General features: G+C 36.2%; 1 protein-coding gene across 2 annotated transcripts; it reads right to left on the bottom strand.

The window, feature by feature from the left end:
* Positions 1-766: 766 nt before the first annotated feature.
* LOC121424893 (nitric oxide-associated protein 1-like) lies at positions 767-22573 on the bottom strand. Of its 2 annotated transcripts, XR_005971454.1 has the most exons (9): positions 22403-22573; positions 12572-14194; positions 11745-12038; positions 10723-10949; positions 9358-9489; positions 8422-8538; positions 6382-6499; positions 3585-4451; positions 767-1512 (listed from the first exon to the last, which is right to left on the bottom strand). XR_005971454.1 is itself a non-coding variant. In XM_041620756.1 (8 exons), exons 1-8 carry the CDS (start codon positions 22512-22514, stop codon positions 4261-4263), a joined length of 2814 nt encoding a protein of 937 aa, XP_041476690.1. In that variant the 5' UTR covers positions 22515-22573; the 3' UTR covers positions 2364-4260. The 2 variants fall into 2 exon arrangements, 1 of the variants encoding a protein (XP_041476690.1); XM_041620756.1 differs by lacking the exon at positions 767-1512 and having other exon boundaries at positions 2364-4451.
* Between the last annotated feature and the right edge of the window lie 4675 nt (positions 22574-27248).

The following is a 27248-nucleotide window of genomic DNA, read 5'->3' on the forward strand; positions in this document are numbered from 1 at the left end:
CCCAACACGCCAATCTTCATCGAAACCAAGGGGAAACAAAACAGACCGAATGTTAAAACTCCACGATTGCAATCATCAGCGCTGCAATAGCGTTGTATAAACAGCTCTCGGAGGAGGCTCCATAAAAGCGGAGAGGTAACACGCAAGATGGTACTTGACCGGGGCAAGGTGTGATTAAGTGCTTCTATTCTATACACGGCTTCAACTTCATGTAGTTGACATTTTGGAGTTGGAATTTGATGGATAGGAGAGACGCCGAGAGGGGTTGTGTTTTTCTTGTTAATAGGGTTTCCCGATAGTTTTAAAAGGACTGTTCTAATTTAGGAAGCTGCCCCCATTGGCTCACAGATTGGGTAGATATGAATAAAATAGCAACCTTAGCTTTGAATGTGAAGGGGTAAAGGACTTTTTTTAATCATGTTTATGGAAAATCATTAATTATCGTACACAAAATCATCAACCCTTTCATTTCATTTTTTCAAGAAGAGCATAATTAATAATCATGTATTGCACATTGTCTTTATTTCCCTGTCCTCTATTTCCTCTTTAATTCTGCTTATATTTATTTTATACTCTTTCATCCCTTCCTCTCACCCTCTCTCTCTCCATCCATTCTAAATGTCTTTATATCTCTTCTTTCCATGTTCTTCCTCTCTCTTCAAAATGACCTAATCAAACTTTTCACTGAATTGACCAACCGATATATGACAAGTAAAATTATGATTTAAAAAAAGAAAAGGCTCATCTGAAACTGGGAGTATTTTATGGTCCTAAGAAAATGTTATATTTCTAACCTGTAGTTTCATCATTAAAATAGAATACTGAATTCCATCTTTAAGAAATCTTCATCGTTTTGCTTTAAGAAAAGTGTGAGGAATGAACAATTGAATACAATTTTAACACAGAAACGATCAAAATGCTTATTCAATTCTTCATTTATAGCAATCGGAAAATAGACTGCATAATAAAGTATGCATCATAAGTATTATGAGAATATAAAGTCTCATTTCAGATCATCTACATCAATGGGGGTAATATCAATAACAAACGTAGGTATTCCTTTTTCACTTTGTGCATTCTTAAGTTCTCATGTTTTGGGGAAGTGCGTAGAAATCTGTGCCAATCTCCAAAAAGCAGTTGTCATTTTAATGGGTAGGCTGTTATAAATAAAAAAAAAAGAAACAAGCAAGAGACAAGTATAAGTTTAATTCAAACTGTGTAACTATATGAAACGGTTGTTTTTTGTCTTCTGTCTGTCTCTCCCTTCCTTCCTCCTGCTCTCTCTCTCCCTCTCTGCATCTCTTTTAAATTTTGTGTTGGCAAAATTGTATCTATATTTGCAATGGAGCTGATAAGAAAATAAATCAATTCCAAAAAAAAAACAGGAGAGAGATAGAAAGAGTCACTGAAAATTAGAAAAAAAATGGCGGAATATACAGATGGGCGAGGGTAGGAGAGAGAGTACATGTGAGAAAGAATGCCAAATTTGCTTTACCTCAGCTCAGTTGAGATCTATGTCAATAGAAAGAACAAATAGAATATCATCAGCATCGATAAAAATCACACATTACCACTGCTTGTTTGACAAGTATTCATTCCATATGATGCAGTCAGATCAATTACATGTAGAGACACATAGTGAGAATAAGGCATTGTTATGTAACATAATTTTCCAATGCAATTGTGAAGACTTGTAAAACCCCTATACACTCCCACACACACAGATGAATAGAGAGTTTTAGTTTAGTGTTTGAGATTTTTACTATACAAATAAACCTTATCCATTTTTAGTTGTTACAGATATCATATTAATGGAATGTCTCAACAGGAAATTCTGTAGAATTCATGACAAAAAATGAATCCATATAAAAAATAAATCAAAGATTTTTTTCTTTACTTTTCACCCACCACATCAAAATTTACCCAGTAGCATTTCTTTCAAACAAGTTATTGAGTGTAGAATGATTTTTTTTTTATAACTATCAAATAATTAAAAGTAAATTTTAGGCTGTTGATTAGTTCGTAGATAGATGGAAACAATGTTTCCTTCACCAGGCAATCTTAAAATGAATTTCCAGGTGTGTACTATTCTTGCTTTCAAAGATTAACCTACATATACATGTATATATTAACTATATAAATGTAGAGAATGTTTAGAAAGCAAGAATGGTACACAGGTGGGAATTTGAAAACTGATGTCAATCAATCATCCTAATTATTCCTTCAATCATAGACTCATGGGCCCGTATTCTGAATTCGGGTTTAACTTAAACTCAGGTTTAAAGCTGTGGTTTAAGTATGGACAGCCAATTGTTACATAATCACTAACAGTAGATATATCATACTGTCAGCTCATTTGGCTCTCAAATTATTCATAATTGTCTAGGAAGTATAAATAGATGATTGTCTTCACCATCGATGAATCAGGAAAGAGCATAGTAAACATTAGGAACATACAACGTAATACAAATTATGCTACTTATGGCTTTCCATACTTAAACCACAACTTTAAACCTGAGTTTAAGTTAAACCCGACTTCAGAATACGGGCCATGGAGTCCTTTTAGCAATCACATGTATTTGTTATTGTAAGTAACAATACACTACTTATTAAAGTTACTGTCGTCCGTCAAGAGGCTCAATTTCTTGTACCTTGCATCACATCATTTCTCCAATATTGGTTCATCTTCACTGTATTTTGAAGTTTAAAATCACTTGTATTTCAACTAGGAATTTACATACAGTACATGCATGTTAAACAAACTTTACTTATGGACCTATATAATACGGGGGAAGGACACGGGCAAATGCATCCTCTTTAATTAGGAAAGGAGAGTAACTTTCCTTTCTGTGAGATGCGCCCAATATTGTCCCATAAAATATATTTTGTTAGATTTGTGGGTAGCCAACCCAATTGTGTGTTTTTCGAAGCGCAGAATGTTATTTTTCCTTGTCGCATATTGTTGAACAATGAATTTTGCACATTTTTGTGCCCTCTCCCCAAGTTAGGAAATACTGGTTCACTCTTGATTAAATGACACTATTGCTTACATAGATCTCTTTTACAACCAATGTCATTTCTCATTATGCTTCATCTTTATGAGTCTGTGATAGAATGTTCATTACGTTCATGAAAACAGTTAACAACTAACATGTTTTATATCATCAAAATGTTCAACACAGAAAGATCCTGCTACATCTGGGGTAATAATTGTATGCCTCAAACAGATTTAAACATTCTGAATGGTGCAATATAAATTCATCTTCTAATTATTCATATATCATTAATATCATCAGTATCTATTACATAATTACAATAATTATTACAGCATACATATAGCATATGATCATTATTACCATCATGTTCCTCATTACTTGAAATATTATAATTATTATTATTATCATTGGGTCATCTATTGGCATCCAGGAAGGGGTCCTGGTGAGACCGCACCCTCATGTATGATGGCTAATGGTCTATAAAGGAAAATGCATAACGAAATTAGCCAGTTTCCAACAGGTTAAAAGCCCTTAATAATCAACTATGAACATGTAGCTGTGAAAAAAAACCACTAAAGCTAGACTTACATGCAATTCTTTCATCAATGTTGCTTGAATGCATTCTTCCAAAAAGAGGGATTTCCTTCATCTACTGTACACGAACAGCTTGTCTTCATACAATCTTTTACCAGTCATGATGGCTCCCTGGTAGTGTGACCACCTCATGAATGGGAGGTCATGGGTTCAATTCCCAGTCGAGTCATCACAAGAACTTTTGTTTAATGGCACACTTTTTCTTCTTCCAAGGCATTATAATGGAGGGGACATGTTATGCAGGACTTGCAGGAAGATACTCATAAAACAATTATTTTCTCTCAAGGATAACTTGTAAAAGTTAGAGCAGGCTTTAGCATCTGATGTATATGAAGAGATTTTGATCCTTGGTATATGAAGTGGAGACAGAATAAGAAGTTAAGGAGGGAGTGGGTGTCACCTTATCATGCATGTGGAAAGCTTCTACATGTTTACATTTCACAAGGGGGCTGCCTTAGACAGTCTTTCAACTCTTGAAGAAATGCCACATAGGATGTGTCATCCTTGTACTTGATAAGGTGTTCTAGTCAGATCAGGAAGACGTTAGCTACGAGGTGCCAACATCTTATGTCCACTGATAGTCCTGCTTGATGACATTCTAGGAAGCAGAACCCATTGACATCATTGCACATCTCAAATTAAAAGTAATAACAGAGAGAATCCGGTTCTATCATCTCATGTACATTAATAGTTTCTGCTTGTTGACGTTATAGAATGGAGAATTTTTGGATCTTCTCGTCCCTTTCAAAGAGAAGCCATAGGGTAGGAGAGCAGGTGTCCTTAGGATGCACCCCAGGCCACCAGGGGTAAAGGCACGAAGATGAACTGCCATTCCTTGATTACAAGTGACTGCTGCCCATCCTGGGTGAATAGAAACAAAGAAAAGGAAAAAAGCTTTTATAACAAGTATTAAAGAATTTCATGTAGAGATTTGTGCCTGGCATTCAAGATGATGGTGCATGCTATACTGGAATTTTCAAATAATATTCAACCAGCACTGGATATTATGACAATGATGCTTCTATTATTATCATTATTTGTTTGGCATTTCCTGTGCCTACAAAGTGAAAGGCAAACTGAATCACTATGACCTGAAGTTCTCTCCTGATGTAACTGATTGGGTGAGTGCAGGTGGACTACTACATCAGGATTCCCCTCTTATACGGATAGTGCAGTGGGTTCTTAACGTGCAAAAATGGCGACTCTCCTCTACATGGGACCTCCATTTACTGTCCTATCCGAGAGATGGTGTGTTTTCCACTGTAACATAGCCTGCATCTATAGAACAGGGGAGAGTCATTTACACAGAATGCAGGCTTCAGTCATCCGCCCGGGGTGGACTTGAACCCCCAACCTTCAGTTCTTAAGGAAGATGACTGGGAAAACTTTGATCTCATGCATCTGCATAGATGTATAATGTGTGGGTTAATTGGAGAGACAGAGGGAAGCTTTGCATCCCCAGCCCAGCCAATGAGATGTACAAATTCGTCTGTTTGAAACATAAAAACTAGCTGCGCTCCTGTTATAACCATGTGTATAGCTTGCAGTTTGGCAGGGTGTACATGCTGCAATAGCTAGCACATCTTGCGGGGCAGAATCACAGCAGTCGAAACAAGAGGAAAGCTGATAGTACTGGCATTGCCTCAGAGTATGTGCATAAGGAACATCACTTTGGGGGCTATCAGCACATGGCATGAATGTGAGCAACATGTTGAAGTCAATAGGCACCCTGCATATCCATCAGTATACATTTTGAACACTCCCTCTTGAATGCTGGCCTTGAATAATGAGAAAACAGGGGGGGGGGGTGTTTCACAAAGAGCTTAATGTGAATTGAGTTGCACTTAAAGTCCTAGATGCATCCTGTATAAAAGGCATCACTGTATTGGTCAAATCATGCTAGGATGACGAGCACTACTGCGCATCAATCAATAAGACAGCACGTTACAAATCATGTGCGTGTAAGCATTTAATCGTGACTCTAAGCCACACTGAACACTTTGTGAAACACCCCCAGGGTTTGAGGTACATTCAAGCAGGAGGTGGGCAACCTTTGCAAGGTCTGTTGAAACTCCCAGCAGTATCAAAAGATTAGCCTTACAAAGCACTTAGCTCAACTTTCATGACTTTATGATTTGACAAAGGACACAGGAAGGGTTCCTCTTTCAAGTCATGCAAATGAAAATTGTGGACATATTACAGAGAACCTTACCTTGTGACTTGTGCATTGTTTATATTCCCTAAGATCATTATGGAACTAATCAAATTTCTAAGGGGCATCGTTGGTGGCTAAGGGCTACAATCTTGATGTTTAAGTCATTTACAGCCATTATACCATCTTATGTGTTGGGCGTTGCAGAGGGATGTAAGAGAAAGCCGTTCTGAGGCCTCACATGGATCGTACACATATTGAATGGTGCCTCTGCGCTAATCGTAGAATATCCGAACATTGTATGACGTCGCTGCAATGATCATAAAATGCCCGTACAGTGTACACCGCCCCTGAACTAATCATAATATGACCCTGCATTGATTTTAAGAATGCCCTAGAATGTATGCAGGCATTGCAATCTTACAATTCTGAAGAAAATTGTAATATCAAATGAACACTCTTGAAGATCCTGTGGTCTCATATCTGTATGAAAATTGTACATTTGTCATATGCCACCCGAAGAAGATTTCACGTTTAGTAAGACACGACACCCTACTGGCACCTTGCGATGATTGGAGACTTAATGTAAACAGGGCATAATTGTTGGTTTCGAGTTGGGAAACCACAAATCGAACTTACCTGCTGAAGAGAATAGGATGTCAGCCACACTCATGTGTCGTCCAATCCCCGTGAGTGTGAAGTCTGTTGGAACCAATGATGGAAAATTCTCCATGCGCTCGCGACCTCCAATAGGAACCTGGTGATGATATCAACAGAAGATGGACTATAACCGATGACCTAACAAGTGCTCACTTCCTCTCAGTTACTCTTGGCTTAAACATAGCTTCTTGTTGTGGTAAAAAGAATAACTACCCAAGTGTTTTTTTGTATTCACAAATATAAAATGTGTAAGAAATGATTCTGAAAGAAATAATAATAATATTGTACTTATATAGCGCATAATATTCGTGATCTTTATGCGCTTTATAACAAATGAATTATTTATTACATAAGAAATCAAGGGAATTATTAATATGGTTTTCATTTAATCAAAAAGAAAATCAGTACTTTCTGAGTAATAAGTGAAGCAAGCTTGGATTTTGTCAGACTGAAAGGTTGTTTTTCATGCAATAACAGTACATGCGCCCATGTGTGCTTAACTGGATTGACCATTATAATATTTGTATCATATGGTATTCATAAACAAGATTTAAGTCCTGAAGTCAAAGTGCATCCCAATATCAATATTACTTAATGCATATAGAAAAATCAAACAGATATAACTTAATTTCAATTCCTGAAAACATACTGAAGTAATTGCAATTTCATATTTATGCTTAGTTTTCCTTAACAGTTATACGAGTGGTACCCAAATGAGGGAACCAATGATACTACACACCAATGTCACTCATACCTTCCCACCCTCCCCCACAATAATACAAGACAATTAATATTCATAGCATTTTCAATTTTCATTGATTCAATTAAAATAAAGAAGCCCGAACCATATTTAACATCATTAAAGAGAAAAAAAAAGAAACGTGATATTATATGTGATAAAATCCAAAAGAAATAGTGTGTGACATGATATTGTCTCTATTTCTGTCTGCTCACTGCTGTCTGACATGGTTCCATGACATTTGCACTGCTATAAATGCTGCACACTAATACAATAACTAATTTCAAACTTGGATTTAAGGGAAACCCAAGAAGAGGAGCAATCTTGGAAAGAGTAAAATGACAGGAACAATTCAAAACAAGTTTCATCAAAATCGAATGTAGAGTAAGCGAGTAATGGAAGTTTGAAAAGTCTTGTGTTACTTTCTATGGGGATCCTCATATTGGCAAACATGCTTCAAAACAGCTGATTTTGTGGACAACCATCCACTTGTTTTGTACACACATTTTCCTCTTTATTTTCCATATTTCACACCATCTCCTCCTGACCTTGACTATATTGTGTGAATTATATTTTCCCATGACATATCATGCTCAGAATGAAGCAATATGAAATTTTAAAGACAAAAGGGAGAATCCGAAAAAATGTACAAATGGAGAGTTGTCCACAAAATCAGCCATTTTAAAGCATGTTTGCCAATTTGAGGATCCCCATTGAAAGTACAAGACTTTTTAAATGTCTATAACTTGCTAATTTCACAACTGAATTTGATGAAACTCATTTTAAAATACTCTTATTTTACTCTTCCCAATAAGATTAATTCTCCTCTTGGGTTTTGGTTTCCTTTAACACTATACTCTACCAAAATATATCACAACGCCCTATTGCAACCCTAATCAGGGAAAAATTTACACTGGGGCTGGGGGCAATTTAGCCCCCAAAACAGCCCGGGAAATCCCCATAGCAATATCAAAGTTTATCCAATGTTGCACATTTAGCCAATATGTTGAGAAAAGTAGCCCCCCGTAAATAATTTTTCTTTTTTGCCTGCCCTACATGTACATCTTAGACAAAATAAAGCCCGGAGCATTTGTCGCAGGAGCAAATGTTGTATAACTGTGCACCATATTATCAGTTTTCTAAAAATACCAAAAACTAAAAAATTACACATCTTTCTAAAACCACATCCCATTTTAATGACATTTTTAGTGTTATGCTTGCTTAATTTATCTCTCCTTATCTAAATCAACTTGTGGACTGGTCTCCACTATCAAACTTACCACAAATGTTTTGAAACCAGCTTTCTCTGCATATACAGCATCAGCATCTTGTGTGTCTACGACCTTAATGGGAAGCGCCTGGCTCGAGAAGACAGTGAAAAAGGCTGATTCTTTTCCCTGTAAACAAATATACAATCATATATGCTTTAACAACGCTTTAACAACTACCTGTTCAAAATCCCATCCATTCATTAGGGACAAGCATTTCATGTTTCCCTTGAATTTAGCTTCAAATATGTGACATATTGTTTTGCATTTCCACATGTGATGAAAATAAGAACATTCAGAACCCAAATTTGATGGGAATCGATCCATGGCCCCCAAGATGCTGCTGTTCCTACTTAGCTCCATTAAAACAGAAAACAATTAATGAGGCCAAACAACACAGATTTTAATGGGGCCTATTGGATATTTACTTGGTCAAACCTTGGGCTACTACCATAAACAATTTCCTGTTAAACATGGTGTGTGGAGGGGTTTTCATTAAGCTTAGTATGGTAGTGATTGTTTTTACCCGATTGCTAAGAAAGCATGAATGCTTGTAAGGAAACAACGAGAGAACCAACAGCTTGAGATCCTCTCAGAGACCTGGGGCCCATTTCATAAAGGACTTGCAACTGTTGTAACTTTGCCATTATGACAACTACCATGGAGACCTTGATTCTGATTGGTTGCTGAGCCCCATTACCATGGTAGTTGCCATTATGGCAAAGTTACAACAGTTGCAAGTCCTTCATGAAACAGGCCCCTGGTAGTGAGGATTTAAAAGCCTTACCATAGGGCACTAACGCACCAAGTGGGAATCTAACCCAGTTCACCGAAATATGCCAAAGTTGAGTGTAATTTCACAGAAGTACAGAAAACGCTCCATTGAATTCTTGAATTCTCTTCATACCTGACATCACAATGATTTTCATAACCTGTGAATAAACTTACCTGCAGATAGTCTAGCCTTCCTAGACCCCCTAGGAAGAATGTCTGACCAGGTTTAAGAACCAAAGAACGAGGTTGAATACATTTCTTAGGGACAACCAACTTCAACTCCTCACTGCTCAGCTTTGTCAAAACCTAATAAAGATATATCACAGGAAATAAAATCGAGTTACATTCAGCTATACTTTATCATCCCCCCACCCCCTTCAGAAAAAAATTCCAAACCCAACAAATTTACAAAGATTTAGATTTATTTCAACACAAAATTACCTTCTTTATGGAGTTTGTTAACTGTTAGCCATACAAAAATAAATACATAACTGCAATACACTTTAACAAAAAAAAAAAATGCTTTTGAATAATGGTATACTATTTCATAACAATTAGACCATACAGACTGACATTTCAAATGAGTAAGAAAAAAAATCAATTCTCCCACTCCAAATTATTCTTTATAGTGTGTGAGTAAAAAAAAAATTGACGCCTCACAAATTCCCAATTTAAGGAAAAAATGTCATGAACGCAGAATTGTTATATATGGCTGGAAAGAGTATTTTCTCTCAAATAATTTGATACCATGTTTATGTGGTATGTCTTCACGCTTGGTTAATCAGAAGGTATTCTTTGCTGTGATGTAAATTTTGATTTGTGCTAAAGTAAGGCATGACTGCAATGAATGAATCCAGATGTCAATGATGTAATAATCCTACTTGAGTTAGTAAACATTTTTGCAAGTCCCTTTTCAATGAAATTGTCTTGAGAATCAACACTAAAAAGAGTTTAATAAGCAATTATAATGTATAAATTATTGAAGAAGTGTTTTTAAATGGATTTTAGTGCACCCCATGTAGGATTATGACATCATTGACATCTGGATTCATTCATAGCAGTCATTCCTTACTTTGTTGCAAATTAAAAATTTACACTGCTTCAAGGAACTCCTGATCATCCAAGAGTTAATGCAAACCACATAAATATGGTATCAAATTATTTGGGAGAACATACCCTTTCAGGTCATATATAATTTTTTTCTTACTTATACAGTAGAAATGTGGAAAATATAAGTTTGAACTTTGAATATTGATAAAAAATAAATGTAGGTCTGGCCTTTCTGACAATTTGTTGGCCATGTCCATTTCATCATGGATTCACCCTTGTCCACATTCATAGGGCGAAATTTCATATTGCCTATATTGATCACATAAGTTTCCTGATTAACTGATGACATGAGCAAAGCGCTTACAGAATATCACTTTGGAATCAACCAAATCTGACATTTTAGAAGATTAAGGTTAGGGCAAAACTATTTTTTATGTCATTCAAACAGTCGTACAATGGGTGTAAAGCATTTGAAGAATATTTCCTCACCTGATCTTGATAGAGTACACCAGGAGTATCATAAAACCATTGGCTTTCTGCAAACTCCAGGGGACTGAATGGCACTTTGATTTCCTGCTTCTTGGATACAGCTCTCGCAGGAGATGGAACACCCAAGGTCATACCAAACGGGTCCCCTTCCTCTGGGAGCAAGGTTTCTTCTCCTTTGTTCTCCTCATCATCATGTGACTTGGGCTTAAATGTCTGCCCAACATTACCTATGAGTAAGATAAGAAATCAAATGTGTCATACAGCGAGCATTCTATGACTACGGGGCACATTAAAACTTAGAATAAGCAACACAGTATTATTTAAAGGTCAAGTCCAACCTAGAAAAATGAAGATTTGAATAAATAAATAGAGAAATGTCAAACTAGCATAATGCTGAAAATTTCATCAAAATTGGATGTAAAATAACTATGACATTTCAAAGTTTTGCTTATTTTTCACAAAACAGTGATATGCAGAAAACTCAGTGGCATGCAAATAAAACAGTCTATGATGTCCCTCACTCACTATTTCTTTTGTTTTTCATTGTTTGAACTGTACAATATTTTAATTTTTACAGATTTGACAATAAGGACAAACTTGACTGAAGCATATAGTATTTAACAATGCTAATTCCACATATTCAGGAAGATCAATTGTTGTTTCACTTGACAATGAGGAGAAAATTAGAATATTTCGTATTTCATATAATAAAATACAAAAGAAATAGTGAGTGGATGATGTCATCAGTCTCCTCATTTGCATTCCAACCAAGATGTGCAGATAACTGTTTTGTGAAATATAACAAAACTTCAAAATGTCATAACTTTCTTATTTTACCTTTTATTTTGATGAAATTTTCGGTGTTATGCTTGTTGGATTTTCCATTTTTTCTTCAAATTAACTTTTTCTTAGGGTTGACTTTCCCTTAAACATGTAAATGCATTTCAAAGAAAATTCCTACCACATTATTAAAAAGAGAGAAGATATAAATTGACAAATCAATGAGTGGTATCTTTACAAACCTTCCACATATGACATGAGCTGAGGGTCCTCATCATTGAGCTTACTCCTCAACCTGTCTGTCTCTTCCTCTTTCTTCTTTATCTTCACCTCCTCTGCATTCTTCTTCAACCTGATCATCCTCTGGGCCATTCTTTCCTTGGATGGGTTGAGGAGGGGGAATCGCAGGAGATTGAGGGTGGTACCAGGCCACTGGGATATGGTAGCACGACCCATCAATGCAGAAGCCTTGGCTTTACAGAGGTCTGACTCCAGAAACCGGTTGAATAGGGTAGATTTTCCAACATTTGCTGTGCCTGTTTTGAACGTATCATAGAGATGATAATGTGAGATAAATTTCATCACAATGTTAGAGCAGCACAAAACGTTCATAAATGATGTAGGAATGGAGAGGTAGGGGAACATTGTGTGATAACAATCACCCTTCAAAACCTCTGTCTTATCAGAAAGTTATGGAATTGATGCATCGTGATAAACCAAACATAGCACGATTCATTTCCCTGATCTATACAATATTCATTTTTTACTCATGCACAAACACACTGGAATACAGGGTGAAATTGGGAAGAAATATCAATATGGTTCAAGAAATTTAAAATGATCATCAGACAGTGACAAACAGAAAATATACCTGAGATTAGCAGTCAAATTAATTAAAATGGAAGATCTTTTCATCAATAGCAAAATCAAATGCAAATCTTTTAATCTCAATTCATCAAGATTGATAATTCTCAAAGAACTTTAACACATGAAAGACATGATCTTTAATAGACTCCGAACATAATGGCAAAATGTTTGCAGATGAAGCATTCAGGAAAAATCTACTCACCGAGAAGATACACATCTCCTTTCTTGGGTTTCAAGGACAGGATTTTAGTGATGAGATTTTCCACACCATATCCAGACTTTGCACTGATGAGTTCAACATGCTTCACCCTGTCTGCATCACAGACTCCCATCTCCACACATGAAGTCAACAGGTGGTCTTTCAACCTCCTCTCCTGCTTCGGTTCATCCTTAGGCAAGACATCCAGCTTGTTCCCTACAATCATGATGGGCCGACTGGATCCAATGAGGTCTTTGAGGTTCTTGATGATACTGCAAGGGAAGTCAAGCAGGTCAACCATCAGGATCACAAGGGCACTACGGTTCTTCCGAACAGCCTTGATGATGTCCGAATAGCTGTCCTGAGCAACACTCACATTCAATGCCGTGTGACGGTGAATGATGTACCAACACCTCTGACAGACAGAGTTACTCACTGGTTTTGAAAGGTCAAGTTCTGTGAATTTTTCACTAGGCACAAATCCTGGGCGGCTGTTGTCCTGACACTGCAAGTAAGCACCGCAACCTGAGCAGGGGACCTCACTTACTGGAACACCCTTGTCTTCGCTGCCAAACACTTTCATATCTCTAGATCTTCTTTGTTTCTGTTTCTTGTTACGTTTTTTCTTCACAGCTTTAAGAGCGGATACAACACTCTCCTCCAGATCCTCCACATTATGGTGGGAGACCCTTAGCTCTTCCTTCTGCTCCTCCCATTGCCTGTTTGCAAGAAGCTTTCCTTTTAAATCAGGAGGGATACTGTCCAGAAGGACTTCGTCTATGCTCGAATTGGTGATGAGATGCACCTCTCTATGGTCCGCAAACTCGTCCTTTGAAATATCTTGATACTGCGTTGGCCGATCATGTACTTTAAATGATTTACTCTTCCTCTTTTCTAACTCTTCTTCTTCTCCCTGGCTGATTTGTGTGTGCCTTGATAAATGCTGTTTGTACATTTCTTCTTCTGAAAGAGAAGTATCCATATACCTTTTTGCAGGCATAGGGGTTTCCGATGACACCTTAGTTGATCGATTACTCTCATGTTCATGTTCTCTTCTAAAATACTGCTGATCAAATTCATTAATATCAGTTGGGTCACTTGTTGAATTCCTCTCTGTTTTCTCATATACAAAACTAGAACTTATGTCATCAAAATATTTCAAGTCAATTTCATTAAACATAAAATGTCCCCTTATAGTTCTTCCTGGTGTGGCTTTCCTTGACTTACTAACTGCAGTTGGTACCCTACTTCTCTCATGACCAATGTCATTGTGACTGACATCCTTCTTGCCAAGTTCTTGAAAATATTGCGAGTCAAACTCATTCAGGTCCTCAGCAGGTGTCATCTTAGATACAGAATCACCATTTGGCACCCTCTGCAGGTCACCCTCGGAAAGATGATGATCAAGGATACCACCAAAGTACTGATTATCAATCTCATGAGTGGCTCGTTCAATACCACTTGCAGCAACATCACCGGTCACTAACTCTGTTGTGGTTGAAGGTCTTGGTCCTGGGGTACGTTGTTTACCTATCTTGCTAGGCTGTCCTCTCCTGCTTCCCCTGCCACTTCCATGTTTCAGTCTGATCAGCATGCATCTGACAATGGAACATCCTGATTGAGTTCCTGGAAGAAAATAGTTAAGGTTATACCAATAGTATTGACACATCATGTGGTATGTTATGGACTAGTTACACAAGAGAAATTTGTTTTAACCCTAACACAAATGTTGCATGTTATCATTGAATTAGAATCAAATAAACAAGTTGCACCCAAAAACTATTCTTCGGGAACATTCTACGGAACAGCTTAATTTGCCCAATATTCTCAAATCCCCTTCAAGACGCTACTTTACAGAGTGATTGGCAGACTAGTCTATCAGTGATTCCACTCAAACTATTGACATGAAATTGAGTAGATCTGACCTAGTTTATGGATGGAGCACATACCAAAGCTCATGCCACAATGGCAGATACTAGTAATACCCACTCGTCTATAAAATTTGTGTCTACCCTAACACATATGTTGCATATTATCATTAAATTAGTATCAAACAAATAAGCTGCACCAAAAAACTATTCAGGAAATTATTTATTTTGATACATGCAATTAACTGAAATGTAACATGTTCTCTGAACTCGATGCTATGTATCTGCTTTTTTTTTTTTTAGTTCTTATTCCCTTTTTTCACTCTTGTCTTCATCTTCTTCCAGCTTCCCCCTCCCCCTTATCTCCCATTCCAATCAGCTGCTCAACCCTATCTAAGCCGGGGGGGGGCCTCGGAGGCCCCCCTCAACGAATCGCGCAATATTTTCGCCGTGCGAATTTTTTTGACGGCGCCGCTCGCTGACTTTTTACTTTCAAGTCTTGCGCAACTTTTTAGACCAATTTCGCGTCACCCGGGTACATGGTTCCGAGATTACGCAACATTATGTTAGTGCATGTCGGACCAAAAATGGCTCAAAAAAGTGATTATGTGTACAAAGTCAATGCAAATTGTGTTTTCAACCAAAATTCATAATTGTATGATTATTTTTAGTTTTGCTGGTCTAAATGAATTCATTTTATACTTTTTATGATCTCAGAAGAGTCCCAACAAATTTCATTGAAAAAACAATGAAAAACAAAAGGTAAAAAAAACAGAGAAATACATAAGAAATTGCAAAAAACAATATAATACATTAGAAAATGATTTGATATCGCATTTATTTTCATGTACACTTGCTGAGAACACTACAAAGAGGATACCAAAAATTAGTACATTTGGAGCTTTATTTAGGGAGTTAGAAGAAAAAGTATGATTTCGTATACTAAAACACTCCGGCCTAGATAGGGATAACTTACTCTGCCAGGCCCCGGAGCGCTCCATAGATCTTGCGGAATGGCAAGATGTCCGTGATTTAGTTCACGACAAAGCGTCCAATTTTCAGCGGTGTTCGAAAAAAGTGATTCGAGAGCTTCCGCAGGGTGAAACTTTATATTATCCTCAAGTATGTCGACCAATCGAGATTCCAGGAAACATCCTCTTTCGCCGGAGAAAACACCTCAAAGTTTGAAGATTGCCCGTAAGAAGCCCAATCAATCTACACCTTCTACCTCCCCCGGAGATCAGGGTACTGTCGAAATGGATTCTCCGTTGAGTGCGAAACCGGGTAGTACACAAGAGAGTATGAAGCGCTCCCTGTTCACTAGTGATTTGGCCCCTGGGCCTGGTCAATCACCTCCACAGTGGTTCGTTGATTTCTTCAAAGGATTTGAGGCTCGTCTAGAAACTACATTGAAAACATTACTCTGGCCAAATTCAGCGAGCTCTCTTCCACGCTAGATCAGCAAAATGAAAAACTATCTGCATGCTCTATGCAGATAGAAGACTTAGAAAAGCAGGTAAGGAAGTTGAAGCTGGATAACACCCAGCTCGTTAACAAGATAGATGACTTAGAGAATAGGGGTCGGAGGAACAATTTAATATTCCATGGGATACCAGAGCAAGCTCATGGTCCAGGCTCACGAGAAGACGTAGCTGTCACTCTACAGAAAGTGCTGCAGGATTTTGTGGGGCTGTCTGCTTCCGAGTACAAGATTGAAAGGTGCCACCTTACACCTACAGGACCTCCCATCCAGCCTCGCGATCAAGCCGGTGACCAGGATCTGAAACCTAGGATCATTCATGTGTGCTTCTCATCATTCGCAGATAAAGAGCAAGTCAGAAAAGCATGCATTCAGAAGTTCAAAGTCAAAGATGCCAAGTTTCATGGAAGGAAATTATTTGTCGCCGAAGATTTCTCCAAAAGGGTAATGATGCAGAGGAAGGAAAAGATGGATGAATTAAAAAAACTAAAGGAAAATGGGAAAAGGCCATTCTTTTTGTATCCGGACAAGTTGGCCTACAGAGATACCTCAGGAAAGCTTGTTATCGTAAAATAACTCTCTAGCTGTTCCATTATATCTTATGATGTCATACTTTGCCAAGTTCTTGTTTTTTTATTTTGTTCATAAACATATTTTGTTGAACTTTGTCAGTGAACTTTTTTTAGAGGTGTGTTTTCTCTTGTATACTTTATGTTACGTTGATCTGAATGGTGGAACTTAAATGTCAGTTCACTTTCCTTTTTTTAGTATCATGCCATGCCAAAGTCTTATATCACCTTGTTTGGCACAGCTTTACTAGCATAGTTGGACTTTTTATATTTGTTTGTTTAGCATAGTTGGACTTTTTATACTTGTTTGTTTAGCATAGTTGGACTCTTTATACTTGTATGTTCATTTTTATTATTATTTCATATGGTCATAAGATTGTTTGTATTAGTGTATGCATAATCATACACATAAAAGGTGCATTTTTGTAACTTACTTGTGATTAAATATGCATGCATAATGTATATGTATACTTGCAAGTGTTATATGTCCTTTTTAAATTTTAATGCTGAAGCTTGTAAATTTATTTTACCCTCTTTTAAACATCGTTGAATTTTGGATGCTTTTTGTTGTATTGCTGATTTTGGATTTGTGCTGAATGCAGAGCTGTTACTTAATTTGAGGCTCTGCATTTCATCTTGCACTTTTGCTCCCTTTAAGCTATTGTAATGATATTTTTGACTTTTCTTTTTTTGTTGTTTATTTTTGGCAATGATTGTTTTGTTCTTTTTTCTCTTTTTGGTGACCAAACTGATTTTTATGTAAATGTGAACTCGTGTATAATCTTATTAGACTTCACTTGTTCTCTGCATAGTTTTCTTAGTCTAATTTGCAAGCATCTATTCAATCAAAGTTTAGAACAAAACCTAATATGTTGATCAAACTTAGCTCCTTTAATTGTCGGGGAATGCAGGATTATACAAAACAAAAGAAAATTTTCCACTACATGAGAAACCTTAACAATGATATTATATTTTTACAAGAAACACATTCTAACAAAACGAATGAAGTTTTTAGGAAATCCCAATGGGGTGAATCTGCATGGTTTACTAGTTTTTCCTCTAATAGTAGAGGTGTGGCCATTCTTATAAGAAAATCTATTTCAGTCAAAGTATTTTCTGTTTTTTACAACCCGGATGGTAGATTTTTTATCTTAAATTGTAAATTAAATGATGTTCCAGTCACTTTGGTGAATATATATGCCCCAAATAATGATGATCCTGATTTTGTACTAAAAGTTTTTGCAGAATTAGATAAATTTGACAACTCCTCTCTGATTATTGGTGGAGATTTTAATGCGGTGATTGGCCCCCTTGACTACCAAGGTACAAGACAAAAACATTCTAATACTAAGGCAAGTGAAATGCTATCTATTATTATTGATGAATATGATTTAGTTGATGTTTGGAGACATTATCATCCAGCATTGAGACAGTACACAAGACATCAAAAAACACCCCAGGTTCTATCAAAGCTTGATTTTATTCTAGTTTCTAGTAAAATTTGCAAAATTGTGTTAAATCCAAAATTCTTCCAGGAATTCAGTCAGACCATTCTGTTGTTTTTATCCAGTTTACTGATAATCAACCAATCAGAGGAAGAGGCTACTGGAAGCTTAACTGTTCTTACTTACACAATGATTCTGACTTTATTAATTTGATAAAGGATAGTATCCGGGATTTTAAACACATTCATAACGATTCAGAATGCAATCCAAACACACTATGGGACTCCCTCAAATGTACTTTAACAGGTAACTGTATTGAGTACTGTGCCAGGAAGAAAAAGGAGAGAAAGGAAGAAAAGATTCATTTATTAGATGAGATTGATAAATTAAGGTCACAATTAGATAACAATACTTCATCTAACAATTCTGAATTATTAAAACTTGAAAACTTGGAAGACAAGTTGAATAAAATCTATGAATTTGAAACTAAAGGTCTTATCACAAGGTCAAGGGTTAGATGGTTAGAGGAAGGGGAAAAAAGTTCAAAATATTTTTGTAATTTAGAAATTAGATCTTGGCGAAAAAAAACTATTACTAGAGTTCAGAATGCCCAAGGCAATATTGTTTCAGACCCTGATAATATTCTTGAAGAAATCTGTGCATTCTATTCAAACCTGTATTCTAACCATGACAGAGAAACAGAAAATGATGACCTAAATGAAGCCTTTTTTGATAATTTAGATATCCCCAAGCTTTCTGATAATGCAAAACATGACTTAGAAAATGAAATTTTTGATGTTATTAAATCTATGAAGATGAATAAAACCCCAGGATTTGATGGCCTTCCTATTGAATTTTACATAGTATTTTGGGCTGATATTAGTGATTTACTATTGGATTTATTCAATTATTCCCTTCAAAATGGTGTGTTATCAATTTCTCAGAGGAATGGAATTATAACACTTCTCCCAAAGAAAGATAAAGACCCTCTGTTTGTTAGAAATTATCGACCTATAACGCTTTTGACTGCTGATTATAAGATACTAGCCAAATGTTTTGCTAATCGCATTACTTGTTTTATGCATGATCTCATTCATCCAGATCAGTCTGGTTTTTTAAAGGGCAGAAATATTAGCAACAATGTGCGTTTAATTTTTGATATCTTTGAATATACACAGACAAATGACATTCCTGGAGCAGTAATATTACTTGATATTGAAAAAGCTTTTGATAGTGTTAATCATAACTTCCTTTTCCGAACTTTAAAACATTTTAATTTTGGTTCTAACTTTATTGACTGGATAAAAACTCTGTATTCAAACAGACAGACATATGTTTTGAATAATGGTTCCTTGACTGATCGCATCTCAATGCAAAGAGGTATATTTCAGGGGTGCCCTATCTCTCCTTACCTGTTCCTAATAGTTATTGAGATATTGGCTATTTCTATTCGACAGAATAATCAGGTTAATGGTATTAAGGTCAAGAATCAAGAGGTAAAAATATCATTATTTGCAGATGATTCGGTTTGTTTTGTAGACGGGGCTAGAGATTCATTTAACATTTTGTTGGATATTTTGAATAAGTTTGGTAAAATTTCTGGTTGTAAATTGAATTTAACTAAAACAGAAGCAATTTGGATTGGTTCCAAGAGAGGTTGTCAAGATTTTCCGTTAAGTAATCATGGAATTACATGGAAATCAACAAGTTTTAAATCTTTAGGTGTCAACTTTTCTATGAATTTGGGGTTGATATTTGATTTGAACTACAAAGAAAAATTAAAAAGAATGACCCAATCAATAAATTGCTGGCGAATGAGAAATCTTTCGCTGATTGGCAAGATATGTGTAATCAAATCTCTTATCCTCCCTCAATTGTTATATCTTTTTTCTGTTCTCAGTATAAAGATACCACAGTCATTTTTTAAGGAACTTAATAGTCTGTTCTTTAAATTTATTTGGAGTGGTGGTAATGATAGGGTTAAGAGATCATTTATGTGTAATGATTATACTCAGTGTGGACTAAAGATGATTGATCCTTATTCATTTGCTCTATCCCAAAAAATGACATGGGTCAAACACCTACTTGATAATTTTGAGTCTGTTTGGAAATCAATTGAAATCTCAGCTCTATAAAAATTTCATAGTGATCCTAATATTTTGTGGAAATCATATGCCCCAGAAACCGTTTTACAATCTTTAGGTAATTCCCAAATTGCAGATTCGCTTCGTTCATGGTATTATTTCAGAGATTATGCTTCTATAGAATCATTTCATTGTAAATTTTCTGAGATGGGGCATTGCCAATTCTTATGGTTTAATAGATTAATTCGATCAAAATTTAAAAAATACTTCTATTATGAATCTTGGCATGAGAAGAATGTTGTTGTAATTTCAGACTTATTGAATCCACCTCATCCTGGACATAAACTGTTTGAAGAACTTATTTTAGATTTTGATATTCCTGTGTCTGATAGGAGAAAATACAATTTTTTAATGAAAAATATTCCAATGGAGTGGTTTAATAGAACAGTTTTGACTAATGTACACGTTCATGATATTTTGATTACTAAACTGATTACTGCGAAAAAAGTACCATGTTATGCCTATAAAATTTTGAATGTGCAATATCTTCCAGATAGATGGTACAACTACTGGAATGAATGCCTATCAATCCCTGTACCCACTTTGTGGGAAAAGGTACATGAAGCCAATTTCTTTTGTACTATCAATACTAACCTCCGTTCCTTTTACTTTAAGATTTTTCATAATACTATAGCTCTAAATGCATTTCTGTATAAAATCAAAAGGAAAGATTTACCAAACTGTACATTTTGTGATAATGAAGAGGAATCAATAATTCATCTGTTCTGTGACTGTGATAAGGTTACCCCAATTTGGAATCTTCTATTGACTACGATAAAAAAACATATTTCAGATTTCAATCTCACTAATTTTCAAAAATTGTTTGGTGTATCAACGGATAGATTTGTTACTTACCTTTTACTATTGGCCAAATATTATATTTATATTTGTAAATTCAAGAACACCTTACCAAATGTGGATTTATTTAAAAGTTTTGTGAAGAAACAAAAGGAAATTGAGCATCACCTAGCCAAGAAAAGAAACAAACTCACTGTACACTTTAAGAAGTGGCGATTTGATATATGATTTTTATTTTAGATACAGGTAGTTCCCCCTTTTCCATTCTATTTGTTTTTGTATCTTAAATTGAGACTTGTACAATGCACAGAGTAATATGCTACAATTGATTATACATGTAAATTTATCTCGATGTGTATTCCCTTTAGAGTAACCTGTATCGTCCAATGTTTTATTTTGATTTATGTCACCCTTTTTATTTTTATTTTTTCCATTTATTTTTTTATTTCATCTTTGTTTTGTGATTTTACTGCTTTTGAACTGTTTCAAATCATTCCAATTACCTGTAAATATTGTGATTATATGTGATTTTGAATACCAATAAAACACATAATTCAAATTCGAAGTTCTAGCGCAATCTGTACATGTACAGGGGACTCAATGGCCATATGTTTATGTACTTAAGATCGGATAAAACGGGGAAGTGAATTTGCGCGACAGCCGAGGTAAGTCACTGTTTGTGTTCCTTTTAACTTGATTTTTCTCCGTTTTTTGGCAATTAATGTCAAGAGGGAATATTAATCTGCATTTTGGTCGTGTTTATTTTCAAAATTTTTATTCATTAAAGACAAAAATTGAAGAGCCCCGATGGGGGGATCTTGCATTGCAAGTCCCCTAATGGTGGCTGCTAGACAGCGAGCCGTTAAAAACTCCTTGAAACAGACGGCTGCAGCTGTCTAGCAGCGCTGCAGAGTATAGCGAAATAGTTTATTTTGTTGGCCAAATCGTGGTTTTGGGAACCACTCGTAGATTTGTGTACGCGCACTTGTGTACAAAGTGAATGGAGGTGGAAATAGGGAACCATGCGTGTGACTGAATAAAGCACTGCTGTATGAAGTGAACGGTGGTTTCCTATATCACGAGGCATTATCGTGATATAGGGAACCACCGTTAACTTCGTACAGCAGCGCTTTATAGTTTATTCAGTCACACGCACGGTTCCTAGCTATTTCCACCTCCATTCACTTTGTAGTACTCAAGAGTCAAGTGCGCGTACACAAAGCTACGAGTGGTTCCCAAAACCACATAATCATAATGCCATTTTGTTTATCTGGTTTTTGATGACCGATGTCAAATTTCGCCTTGCTTATGGGATCAATCAAACACTGAACTGCAACTGTGACTGGGCCACTGGGGGATGGCACTATGATCTCGGCCACGGCCTACGGACAAGCGAGCGCGAGCAAGCTGGCGCCCGCACCGCCACCGCATCGCACCAGCAACGAAGGGTGTTGGCCGACCCTTGGGCGGCCGACGGCCGACCCGCATTGCCAAGGAGGCAGCCGTTTGATTTAAGCATATTTTTCTTACCTAATACTTCTGGAAGAAAAGATGATGAGCTCTTGATCATACGATGCACACATGGTACGCGAACAACTTGTAGAAATCGATAATTCAGCATATTATTAGCCATTTTATTCATAAACCTTTCCAAGTTGCAAAACACATTTTCTACGGTGTCCTTAACGATTCTCAGGAAAATGAAATCCAACCCAGAAGTACATGTAGATCTAACACTGCACTGTTAAAGGAAAAAACATAAACAAATAATGGCATTTCAAAGTTTTGCAGTATTTCACTAAAACAGTCCTATGCAAGTTCTCATGTATATGCATTGGGCGAGCTGATAATGCCATGCCACCACTTATCCTTTTGTATTATATTATATCATGTTTATTTAGATTTTGTCCTCCAACAAAGTAGAAAAATTAAAATAAATATAGGATTAACTTTCGGTTTTCGGTGATAGATTATAATTGCTGAAACTTCGTTGCAAATGATTTATTTGTACACACATATGATTAATTATGATTTTATGTTATAAATCAAGAAATAGCAAAGTACGGACATGATGGCACGTAGGTCTATATAATTGTTAAAAAAGTATTAATGAACTTTCAATAACTTCATCATTGTTATTTTTTGCGTTTTCTTCGTTAAACGAAAATACACATGTGAGCATAGTGATCAAGCTCTCGAAAATTGTGGAATTTCAAATTCTCAAAGATGTAATACAGGACATCAGTCAACATGGCCAGCAAGTGCAAAAGAGTAGGAAAAAATCCTTTGTTAGTGAGATACGCCTTATTATCAAAACACATGTTCTCATTAAAATGCACACTTTTTTATAAGGACACGGCGACTATGATTGCGTCAAAAGAAGGCTCGCGTTAATCGTTAAAGGTGCATGGTCGCAATAAGTGGCGACTCAAAATTTTAGCTCGTGTCCCTAATGCCGTGACCCATGGTACGCCACCGAGTGCAAACACTGTGAAAAGCAAACTAATCAAGTAATTTGCACAAAAAAATCAAGGTCCATAAATCATGTTAATGGGAATAAGTGCCTCATTGAAAAAAAAAAACTCAGAATCAATTTGTCGTTGTTCGTTTCTTATTCTTACTTTAAGAAGCATACAGGCCCGTTGTAATTAATATAAATGTGGTACGGTACGACTTGAAATTCATGAACATTAATGCAAGAGTGAAGCGCGAGATGAGTTCGTGATATGGCCTGAGAAAGGTGGACATAATATAAAACATTTCAATCGCAAACATGGAGCCAGATATTTATATCATGATTTCTCGCTAAATATTTTATGCAAGTGCGAAGCCCGAGCGTAATTTATTAACCTGAAAATTGTCTTTTTAAAGGACTATTTGCAGAAATGTATGAACATGAATAGCCTACGTATTTCACAAAATGGACAATTCGGGCGGGGAGCCCGAGCTGCAATATTTCGATACATTGACTCAAGGACTCTGCTCAGAAATTTTATCTACAATATGCACCTACAAAGTATATTTAAACTTCTCATCTGGTATTGTACTTTTAAATTTCTTTTGGTGAAAAAGATAAAATCAAATCAAACCAAATGAAATAATTAATGAAGATGATGATAGTAATGGGGATGATGAAGATAATAACAATAATAATATAATGAAATAATAATGTTAATAATAATGATAATACTACTAATAATTATAATCTTAATAATGGTACTTGTTTCAGTACTCATCTTTATTCTTGGTTCCCTTTTTAAAAATCAATCTTACCAAATTTTCTTTATCTTCTTCATTTGCCCCCATCTGTGGCTCCAACAAAGTTGAAAGTTGTTTGGCGAACTCACTTTTCTCAAAACGCGAATGTTGGAATTTCCCATTTTAATCCGCGGGTACGTGAAAATATGGTGTTTTTACCTTACCTTACCTTACCTTACCGCAAATACTGGAAGAATGCTGAATTAGCAGTCGAGCTTCCAGATCTATCTTCTAATTTAGTCATCTTCCATCATGCTTCAATAGATTAAGGAGGCAGTGGGGCAAGTTGGTGAAAATTGACTTTTCGTATCTAAGAGTAGTGGGAATCATAATGCTTATCTTGCCAGTATCGGTCTAGCCTGAATTTGAAGGTGTCTACTGTGGAAGCTTTTACAAATTTTTACACGACGCACGGTGGATTCAAGAACAAAGAAAATGCTTTGTCAATTGCTCTTCATGACAATGAATAACCAATAAGTCTTTGGTGCAGGAGTTGGTGATTCAAAACAGTAGTTTCGGGACTCTGGACGAACGACGTATTTGTCATTTTTGTCAACTCCGGAACCTCCGGTTCACCAATTCTCGACAAATAGACATCTCAGCTGTTTCTTTGTCATCTGACGGCATTTTGCTATGCTACTATATACTCGAATCCGTTCACTACGATGCGGAAACTCTCCTTAAAACCGAGGAGAGCATAGACGTGATTGGTTTGCCTAATTTAACCACGTGGTCTATTCTAATTGTCAGTTGAAATTCTTCGCGTACAATGTGTACGGTGTTGGACTGAGTTACGTAATTATGCGCACACGCCATTGAATATTCGGCTTACATTTTACTCATGTTGTTTGGTGGATTACTGAATCTATTCATGAAATAATTGAAAGATGGCTGGTTTGACTTCAGGTTAATTAGGACACACATCAAAGTATCGGATTCAAGTGCGTGTTGGCGACACAAACAGTAAGTGATGATATTTCAATTACCAAGTATATATGATTAAATCATGAATCCTGTTAGCAAGGCCCTAATTGGCATTATCGTGAAAAAGTCACCTGTCCATTCATTTCGTCAGCGCTGTACATCCCAGATTTTCATTATTTCACTTTCCGATTCTTGACTGAAATACATCACAAACGACTAGAGGTTCTAAACCCTTGACCTTGTATCTTTGGTCCCTGTACTGTGTCCCCACTTTGTACCTACTTTACGTTTACCTCCACTACTTGCATGTACATGTATAACTTCAAACTAACTACCTGTACACTGTGTACAGTTCTCCAGACTGGAGGAAATCAAGAAGAAGAAGAAGAAGGTGACATCTTTCCACTCCCATTGACAATATACTAACACACTGACACACACCGTCACACCAGAGAAGAGAGGTGACAAATTTCACAATAAGGTCGTAAAATTAGTCGTAAACAATATAGATATACTTTCATATTTTATTATATACAGCCAATCGATGTGAATTTAAATTCCAATGCCCTATAGTGATTCGTGCAATTCCTGCGAAAACAACAGCCTGGGACAATGAGAGTCGTGTTTGAAGGCTTCATGCCTTGAAGAAACCAGTCCATAGCATGGCCGGGGGGGGGGGGGGGGGGGGGATGAATAAAAGTTTCAAAAACACTCGAAAGCGAGAGAGCGAAGCGACTCATGGGCGGGGCGATTTTGTATTTGTTTCTATGAAATTGGAGGATTTCGTGCACACCTATTTTATTTTTATTCATTTTTTAAATTTCTTATTCATTTTATTCAGTTATTTGTTTATTTATTTTATTTATTCATTTTTATTTTTAGTTCATTAATTTAATTATTTACTTTATTTTATTTTATTGTATTTATTTATTTTTTTTTTCTTCTTCTTCTTCTTCTTCCAGGCTGGTACAGTCCGCCACTGGCGTATTATCGTACCTTGTGCTTGTCAAGTGTTGAGTGTACAGTGCAAGTAAAAATTTTTTTGGGGGGGAAGGGCAACTGCCCCTATCCCTAGCAAATACTGCATATTTAATAGCGGGAAAAAGAGGTAATACTGTATCCTGTTTATCGTAACACATCTGTGCTATAACAGAATTGCCCCCTTCTGGATGAAACTTCGTGATTTTTTTTATTTCACTAGTCTTTCTATAAATAAGGCGTTAATATTTCTGAATGAATTGCTTTTGCTGTTATTCATGTAATTATTATTATTATTATCATTATCATGTTATCTTATTTTTGTTAATTTCAATTCTTCTATGGTTATTATCCTTATATATGGCCCCCTTGAAATGATAATAATAGCTGGATTAGCGCTTTTTGCCAGAGGATACAAAGCGCTGCTATTATTACCCCGGCTTTAGCTCGAGCTACCATCACCGACGACGCTCAGTTCATGCAAGGAAAATTTCATCAAAATAAGTTATTTTCATGTATTTATTTCTAGTTTTAATGCATAAGTGTATCCTCATCTGTAAAGAAAACCATTACACTGGCATGCAGAATGATAGAAAGATAATGAAATGACAGGTATATAAACATAATTTCGGAGTATTTCATTTCATGTCTATTTCGAACAATAAATTATGGATATTTTTAATTATAAAAAAATGAGAACATAATAAGTTTGACCTTTTTTCAGAGGTCGTGGGTCACGATTTTTTTTACAAGCACAGGGGAAAGTGAATTTCCATGTCCCAAAATGTAATTTCCGCAACGACATAGGTGCGGATGAGATAGGTGAGATAATTATTCAAATCAAGAATAGAACAGATTCAAATTCAGACAGATAACACACAGATATGTAAGAAATCTGGGCCTCGTCTTAAAAAGAGGTACGATTGATCAACTCTATCATGTCTATGGAAATCTATCAGTGCCATAATTTTGTCTACAGGAAATTTGCAAAATGTCCTTGGTAAACCAAGGAGAACACACAAATTGTCAAAAATCAATGAATCTATGTATGTATATACATTCATATCTAGAATGTTTTTTTTTAACAAACATGCATTTTAAAGGTTGGCTTTCCATAGTTGAGATTGATCGGATCAATTGCAACTCTTTGTAAGACGGGCCCCAGGTCTGTTTGGAAAGAGGGTATGTCCCTTCTCTGCTTACCTTCCCCGTTTTC

The sequence above is a fragment of the Lytechinus variegatus genome, chromosome 12, assembly GCF_018143015.1.
Source record: "Lytechinus variegatus isolate NC3 chromosome 12, Lvar_3.0, whole genome shotgun sequence".
Lineage (NCBI taxonomy): Eukaryota > Metazoa > Echinodermata > Echinoidea > Temnopleuroida > Toxopneustidae > Lytechinus > Lytechinus variegatus.

Bases quoted from the DNA above. Each gene is read 5' to 3' on its own strand.
- LOC121424893 (XM_041620756.1), bottom strand. From the start codon at position 22,514: ATGAATAAAATGGCTAATAATATGCTGAATTATCGATTTCTACAAGTT. The intron at 8,539-9,357 runs GTAAGTTTATTC...ATTTGTTTACAG, and splicing joins GAAGGCTAGACTATCTGCAG to GGAAAAGAATCAGCCTTTTT. The intron at 6,500-8,421 runs GTAAGTTTGATA...TATCATCACCAG, and splicing joins CTGGTTTCAAAACATTTGTG to GTTCCTATTGGAGGTCGCGA.